The sequence below is a fragment of the Chiloscyllium plagiosum genome, chromosome 39 (genome assembly GCF_004010195.1).
Source record: "Chiloscyllium plagiosum isolate BGI_BamShark_2017 chromosome 39, ASM401019v2, whole genome shotgun sequence".
NCBI classification, from domain to species: Eukaryota; Metazoa; Chordata; class Chondrichthyes; order Orectolobiformes; family Hemiscylliidae; genus Chiloscyllium; species Chiloscyllium plagiosum.
In genome coordinates, this window is record NC_057748.1 from 11,210,154 (window position 1) to 11,218,933 (window position 8,780).

General features: G+C 45.6%; 1 protein-coding gene across 1 annotated transcript in view; it reads left to right on the top strand.

The window, feature by feature from the left end:
• LOC122542237 (ras-related C3 botulinum toxin substrate 1-like) overlaps positions 1-7,438 on the top strand; it is a 77,858-nt gene extending 70,420 nt beyond the window's left edge. The window contains exons 6-7 of the mRNA XM_043679764.1: positions 3,146-3,279; positions 5,204-7,438. Coding sequence (XP_043535699.1) covers positions 3,146-3,276 — 131 coding nt within the window. The 3' untranslated portion in view covers positions 3,277-3,279; positions 5,204-7,438. The remainder of the gene's footprint in view (positions 1-3,145; positions 3,280-5,203) is intronic.
• Positions 7,439-8,780: the final 1,342 nt, after the last annotated feature.

An 8,780-nucleotide genomic window follows, 5' to 3' on the forward strand; every position in this document is an offset into this window, starting at 1 on the left:
AAAAAAAACTCAACTCTCCCCTTCAGTTGAAGAATCAGTAATATCCCCCTCATGTTAAAAACCACTAAGAAACGACTGAGGGTATAAGGATACAATGTTCTCAGGATCTTTAATGTTCATCGTTAAGAGGGGCTCTGCAGTAGCACTGACTGAGCTGGCTGTATCCAAAATAACAGCTGCAAAACATCGCCTGAGAAAGCTGGAACTAACTATCAATGTAATCCTGCCCTTACCAATTTGCAGATTGATCAGAGTTACAATGATATACAGTCTAGAGTAGAGACTAAGTCCAGCCCAGGAGGGGCTTTCACACAGTGGCTCTGACCTGCTGAAAATAATTCAAACTGATCTAACTACTCCAAACTAGGAATCAGTGAGACTCTGCGGGCTATCAGCAGAATTGTAACCTCATGGCTAGGCATACACCCTTCTCCCCCCGCCCCCCCCCCCCCCCCGCCCGTCTCTCTGTCAGCTTGATGGCACCTCAACATTTGAAAGCTAGGCTAATATGTGGAGGAAGGCCATTTGGAGGTTGGTGCTGCCGTAACCATAGCCCAGCATGAGCCAACAGTTTTCGATCATATTTTGTTTTGGAGGAGGGTAAGAGGAGGACTGACTGCATGTGGCAATCTGGCTCCCGAATGGGTTTAATATGCCATGTCCTCACTCAGTGCAGCATGTGAATGTGCCAGGGTTCTGTCCCATTCTACTTCTGGTTGGACTGTTTCTGGACTTTAACTGCACACGCACCGTTCCCTGCCCTGTTCGATCCACACCAAGAAGTTTCAGAAATTGATCCCTCCAGCTCAGTGGAAAGTGAGATCACCCTGTCCATTCAGCACGTGGTTCCTTCTATTCCCAAGTGAGCCATCTCTTCCTACCCCCTCTCCGGCCTATCACCCACACCTTAACCTTCCACCTATCACATTTCCAACGCCCCTCCCCCAAGTCCCTCCTCCCTACCTTTTATCTTAGCCTGCTGGACACACCCTCCTCATTCCTGAAGAAGGGCTCATGCCCGAAACGTTGATTCTCCTGCTCCTTGGATGCTGCCTGACCTGCTGTGTTTTTCCAGCAAAGATATGCCAGAGAATTCCTCGAGGCCTGGTACTACAACCACAACGCCAAAAACAAACACATAGATCTAGATACCATCTATCAACCCCTCAGAAAACGAACAGGAAATGACATCACCACAAACCCCAGGAACCCCATCCAGGACAAACATATAAATAGAAAGCAGGAGACAACAGCTTCGCTTCACTTGGCAGTCGCCACTGATGATGTTACCTAGCCAGGTAATGAAACGTCTGGATATCAAACCTACAGCTCAGCGAGCAAACCTACACCCAGAACCTCAACCTGAGCTACAAACCTTGCAAAAACCATATCATATGTCTGTCTTGCCACTGCAATCATAAATCTTTCTTAATATTTTAAAATCTCTTTGTTATGTTCTATACTCTTGAGAGCAATAGGCAATAGATCAGTTACTGTTGACTTTGCCAATGATGCTTTCACATTCTGAATGAATAGGCCTTACCTCCCACACTCTTTCTTTCTTTGTATCTTATTTCCAAGAGCCATCAGAATAACAGGAACACCAAATGGCCTATCCTCTTTTTTTATTTTTGGTGTGCTCACTCCTAGTGAATCTTGATATTTTGTGCCTCCAATATCCCAGCCATGATGACCAAAGGGTCATTCACTTCCTGTCTGCTGCTGTGACCAGGAATAAACTGCCACCAAGTAGTTGGAGTGGACCATGAAGGTGCAACTGTCATTGAGGGGTGTTAATGTTCGTGTTCAATTCCAGCCTTGGGTGACTGTCCGTGTGGAGTGTGCATATTCTCCCCGTGTCTGCGTGGGTTTCCTCCGGGTGCTCCGGTTTCCTCCCACAGTCCAAAGATGTGCAGGTCAGGTGAATTGGCCGTGCTAAACTGCCCGTAGTGTTCAGAGATGTGTAGGTGAGGTGCATTAGTCTGGGGTAAATATAGGATAATAGGCGTGGGAATGGGTCTGGGTCGATTTCTCTTTGGAGGGTCAGTGTAGACTTGTTGGGCCGAAGGGCCTGTTTCCGCACTGTAAGGATTCTATGATTCTATAACCCACCTAGCCTACACATTCGATTTGATTTTAAATTAGATTCGATTCCCTTAGTGTGGAAACAGACCCTTCAGCCCAACAAGTCCACACCAACCCTCCAAAGAGCAACCCACCCAGACCCATTTCCCTCTGACTAATGCACCTAAACCTACGGGCAATTTAGCATGGCTAATCCACACAGCTTTGGACTGTGGGAGGAAACCGGAGCACCCAGAGGAAACCCACGCAGACACAGGGAGAATGTGCAAACGCCACACAGTCACCCGAGTCTGGAATCAAACCTGGGACCCTGGTGCTGTGAGGCTGCAGTACTAACCACTGTGCCACCGTGCCGCCAATCCTGAACACCAGATTTACCATGGTCAATCCAGCCTTGTGTAAATAAGTGTCTTCCAGCCATAAGATGTAGCTGCAGTAGCAGACCATTCAGCCCATTGAGCCTGCTCTGTCATTAAATGAGATCCTAGCTTTTCTGCCATTTTTATTCTTCCCTTTTCAGATAATAATCCAGTTCCCTCTTGAATGCCTGAATAGAACATGCCTCCTCTCCAAACCAAGGAACTGGGTGTGTTGGAAATCAAATTGTGGGAAAAACTCAGCAGGTCTGACAGGAGAGAGAGACAGTTCATGTTTTGAGTCCAGTGACTTTTCAGAATGGGATCACTGGACCTGAAACATTTGTTGTGTTAACATTAACATCTCTTCCAAAGATGCTGCCTGACATGTTGAGTTTCTCCAGCATTTTCTGTTTTTGCTTCTGCCACCATCTCACGTGCTCAGCAACCATTCCAGGTCCTAACTACTAACCGCAAGACGTGGAATTTCCTTGTGACTCCAAAGCTGCTTTGGCCAATGACCTGAAACCTGTCTCCTTGTTCTCAGTCTGCCCACGGGTTGGAACGGTTCCTCCCCATCCGCTCTGTCCAGGTCCTTCCTCATCTCCGATACCCCGATCAAATCTTAATGGCATCTGTAATGTCAATGTGTCGTCTGAATTTTATATTTTTAAAATAAAATCTTTTTTTTGTTTTTGATCAAGGATCAATGCGATACCTTGAGTGCTCAGCACTCACACAGCGAGGTCTAAAGACTGTGTTCGATGAGGCCATTCGTGCCGTGCTATGCCCAGCTCCTGAGGAGAGGAAAAAGAAGAAATGTCTGCTACTGTAAAAGGTATTTGTTTTCTCATTCGAATTAAATATATAGGATTTAGCAATGGGCTACTTGGGTCCTGGGACCACCTCCATTGCAGACTGGTCCCTGGTGCTGTTCATCATATCCTTTTGCTCCATATCCCTTGAACTAGTCTTTTCCAACAAAAGCCTGTCCGGAATCGGAATTCGACATCCTAATTGCCTGCAGCATCTTCAAGCCTTTTGACTTTTATGATCTGCAGGGGTGTGGCAGGGAACAGGGCCAAGTATTTTCCTCATTTCCACTGTCTTCCCGTCAAAATGTCCACTGCTGATTTCCACCACCCACTGGAGGAATCAGGTTCTCTTTGTTCTGCGCCATGTGCTTAAACATTTTTAAACACTTCAATCTCCCACACTTGAGAATAATCTTCTCGAGCGTTCCCTAGGGACGGAGGACAGTTTTTGCCCACTCCAATTGGAAGAGATCTAAACTGGCTGCTGGTTCCGCTATGTGATCTGCAGCTCCTACCACAGGAGGGATGTGGTGGTGGGTCGCTGGGAGGTTTGTGTACTTTCAGCACCCTAGGCTTCATCTGTTGCCTGTTCTCAGCATCTTTCTGCTGAGGTGTCATGCTCAGTAAGACTTCTCCACTTTGGTCACAAGCCGGGGTCTTGCATGAGTTGGCAGGGACAAATGACTGCTTCAGGATGCTCTGCGTACATCCCTATAAAGTGTTCCCACTGTCCACATAGGAATCTCCCATGTTCTGAGTAGACTCTGGATAAAAGCAAATTACTGCGGATGCTGGAATCTGAGACCAAAAGAGAAAATGCTGGAAAATCAAAATGCTGGAAAATCTCAGCAGGTCTGGCAGCATCTGTAAGGAGAGAAAAGAGCTGACGTTCAGAGTCTAAGTGACCCTTTGTCTTGCTTTCCTCGCTCCCCACTCTCATCACCTTATTCTCTCCTCTTCCCCCTTTCCTACACTTCTCCCCTGTTTTCCATTTTGCCTCTGCTTCACCCCCCCCCCCCACACACATTTTGACACACAGCACTGGTTTCAGCCTTGGTCATTCACAGCTCCTAATCTCCCTATAATCCCTCCTATGCACTGTTATTATCATCTCCTTATTGCTACCGGAACCATGCTCACCTTCTCTCAGCCTCCTATAAATACCTCCCTATTTCTCCCCTTTTTTTTAGCTTTGACAAAGGGTCAGTTAGACTCGAAACGTCAGCTCTTTCCTCTCCTTACAGATGCTGCCAGAACTGCTGAGATTTTCCAGCATTTTCTCTTTTGGTTTCTGAGTCGACTCTGTTGTTTCAGAAGATTAAGATCAAGGAGCTAGTTCTGAATGATTGGTACAGGGCAAATTGGCTTGGGACTGGAGGCTGAAGTTGGAGCATTCAAGGGATTGCAAGCTAAATCTACGTAACCCTTCTCTTGAATTTATTCTTCTAACTTCAAGACACTTCCTATCTCCTGTTATGCAATCCTTCAAATAATTGGTGTGTCTGTGTCCTCTCTACCTCTACTCATTCGAGCTAAACCAAGTGGCTCCAAAGTTAACATTTTACCTCAGAGCTGAAGTTCATCAAACCACCATCATTGTTCACTTCCTACTTCCCTTCTATCTCGGCCCTCGCAAACCACCTTCCGTGTTTTTTGATTTGTTAGCTCTGTGACCCTGACCCCCAACGTTGGTTGGATGGCCGATTTGTGACACAGAGCGACCCCAACAGTGTGGGTTCAATTCCCCCACCGTCTGAGATCACTGAAGGTCCCAGTCTTCCCAGCCTTGCATCTCACCCGAGGCGTGGTAATGCTCTGGTTAAACCCCCTGCCCACCGTGTGTCTGTAATGAGTCAGCAAAACGGCGATCCTTTGGGATTTCTGTGACCACATTTAACATGGCACTTTTTTGGTTCTAACTTCTCTTTCCTTTTACTGTTTGTGCAGTGGCCCATTGTCTCCAGTCGAACCAAAGAATGTATTGAAAGGCTTGAGTTGGAGTCAAGTGTCCTGGAATTGTGAAGCAATCTTTGTAACATACATTTTGGGGATGTAACATTACAGTTTTAATTACGTGTTTTTAAAGAAAAAATATTTTTGCTATTTGTTTTCCTTGTAAATTGTGCATTAAGACCAAAAAAGCATGTTACTGTTGTCAGCGTTAATTGATTAGGAATCCTGACGTCCAACAGGCTGGAGATAGCAATCCCCCACAATGATTGGTATTCAGTCTGATGTCTTCGAATCTGCCTCAAAACTTCTTGAGGGAGGAAATATTTTCTTCCTGAGCCCTCCTATGCTTCTATTTGAGCCAGTCGCCCCTCATTTTCTCCCAGAACATCCACTTGTCAGAGCGGAGGCTGTCAATTCCTGGATTAACCCCTTGAGATGCAAAGCATTTTAAAACTCTTTACCTCCAGGAGACAGACTATAGAACTTTGCTCGTTTTTAACAGAGTAATATCTTTTCCTCTTGAGCTAAATCTTTTTTTTTTGTTCAAAGTCAAAATATTTGTGTAAGGAAAGAGCAGTTACCAGCTGGAACCAAATGCCAGCATCAAACAGCCCCCCCCATGTTAGCTGTAGCTTAGTTAAATATGTGAGGCACCAATGAAAATTTTAAGGATTACAAATTCAGAATTGCTTCTGTTTTTTTTTTTGGCAAACTATTACAGCTATAACTATAAATAACGCCTGTAACTCACTTCCCCACAACAAAATCTGTGAGAAATGAGAGTACAACTACTGGCTGCCAGTCAGCGTTGTGTGTGGAATGGGGTTAGGTACAGTGTTCCAGGACAGGGTCCCCTCCTGTTCATTCTCAGGCTGGCTCAGGTGGGGGTGGCGCTGGGGGTTGGACGAGGTTGGGGCAGACTTGGAGACCAGGTGGGCTTTACTCTGTAGCTAAGTCATCCCAGCATCTTCCTTGAATTGGGGGGGGGGAATGGTGGGGAGTTGGGGTTGCAATGCCAAGAGCTGTGGGGGCAAATGTTTTGACCTCTGGAGAATCTGGCTTGAGCCTTTCTGACTTTACCAGCCTGTTAACCCCCAGGACTGCATCTCTGCTCCTAACCTGTTTCTACTGTTCCACAGTTACAACAATCTGCATTTGCATAGCGTCTGTTATAAAAAGCTTCTATTCTTCACTAGAGCGATTAGTCATAGAGATGAACAGCAGTCCATCTTCAGTCCAACTCGTCCATGTTGAGCCCAGGTATCCTTAATTCCCCTCCGGTGTAGCCAATCCTCAGAAGATGGGGTGGGGAGGGGGTTTGGTTTGGGAGCATTAAAAGGAGTGAGGGAGGGGAAAGGAAGCAGTAGATGGAGGACTTTGGTCACCATGTGGATTTGAACACCCATGTGGTGGGCAGGGCACTGAGATGATGGAAGTGAATGTTCCCCTTTCTCAGCACCATCTTTATTTGCCTTTAAGTGGGGCGAGGGAGAGTCTGTTCTCCCATCACAGGGAGGGCCCTGCCTCACATGGAGAAAGCTGCAAACAATTTAACTTGTCGGTGATGGCATTTTGACTGTGTGGTTCCAGTCTTGACCGCAGAGCGGGCCACGCTTGGTTGCTCCCACCATGCCTTGCCCAACACCCCTCTTTTTAAAAAAAAAGTCACCAGCTTAGAGATCAATTTTGTACTAATATTTCCCCACTCCACCCATCAGGGGGTCACTGTCCTTGGAGTCCTTGGGACTTCTCAGGATTCCAAATTGTATTCTAACTTCTTGAAGACTCTAAGGGAGATCTGTTGGTTAGTATTGGGGGGGGGTTCCTTGTCCTGATACACCTGCAAATAAAAACTGTATGTCTTGTATCAAAAACAATTAATACTTTTTGAAGCCCCCCCCCCACACACACACACATCTGCAGTTTGCCTGTTCCCCATGCTACAGTCGTGTTGTCCTCCAATTGTCATTTCAGGTCTCCAACCCCTGCACCTCTGGAATATTAGCTTTTATGTGCTTTATGTACAATCACTATATATTTTAAAAATCCAGTAGGTACCCTGCTAGACTGCATTTTTTAATACAGGTGACAGATTTATTAGAACATGATCTGCAAGTTTCAAAACCAAAGTGACTTCATGCAAGAGGTTGTGGGCTCAACATAACCAGAAATTGAGGAATTTGCTACAAATTTCAGTTTTTCTAAGGAAATAAAATCTGCAATCTGTAAGCATGACCTGTTTGGCTTTTATTTTTGATCTTCTGTTTTGTCCTCCTGCCCCTCTCCTCATAACATGTTTCTCCAGTTGCTCAGTTACAACAATCTGCATTTACATAGCATCTCTGACGTTATAAAAACCTTCTATGCTTCACTAGAACAATTAGTCATATATGTACAGCACAGAAGCAGGCCCTTTAGTCCAGCTTGTCCATGCTCACCCCAGACATCTTAACCTAACCTAGTCCCATTTGCCAGCATTTGGCCCCTATCCCTACTAAACCCTTCCTATTCATATGCCTATCCAGATGCCTTTTTAAATGTCATAATTGTACCAGCCTCTTCCATTTCTCTGGTCAGCATGGATGAGTTGGGCCGAAAGGTCTATGTCTGTGCTGTACAACTCTATTTATGACTCCATTACGATTATAAAACACAGAACTGTGGATGCTGGAAATTTGAAATAAATATAAACAAACTGCTTTGCAGCATCTGTGGAATGAGAGTTGACGTTTCAAGTTCAATGACACTTCTTCAGAACTCACTCTCTCTTTCCCTGCCTGAAATGAATCAGCAAGCCACTCTGTTGTATCAAAGGACTGTAGGAAGATGGCCCAGTGGGTGCACTTACACTGTGCGGAGTACAATAGTTCAGGAAGGTCACTCATCACCATCATCTCCAGGGCAATTAGATTAGATTTCCTACAGTGTTGAAACAGGCCCTTCGGCCCAATCAATCCACACCGACCCTCTGAAGAGTAACCCACCCAGACCCATTTCCTTTGACTAATGCATCTAGCTCTATGGGCAATTTAGCATGACCAATTCATCTGACCAGCACATCTTTGGATTGTGGGAGGAAACCGGAGCACCCGGAGGAAACCCACGCAGACACGGGGAGAATGTGCAAACTCCACACAGACAGTCGCCTGAGGCTGGAATTGAACCTGGGATCCTGGTGCTGTGAGGCAGCAGTGCTAACCACTGAGCCACAGTGCTGCCAATAGGATTGGCCAATAAGTGCTAACTGACCCAGCAACACACTCCTCCCACGAGCAAATAGAGCACTAAAATGATTTTGCTTTATGTATTTAATGACTTTATCTCTGAAGATATGATAATATTGCAGTGTGAGCAACTGTGAAGATACACTCAGCACTTGTGTGGCTAAACTAAGTATCTCACGTCAGTTGCTTACGTTAATTTCACCTCTGGATAACTTTTTCCTTGAGTCCAGGTTGCCCAGGTGACCATCAATATTTCCTGCCTCTGTAGGTTTCTGTGTTTATTAAACTGAGAAGTGATTGTGAGAAATATTTAACCGAACACTCTGAGCTGGGCGGAAATCTAATTG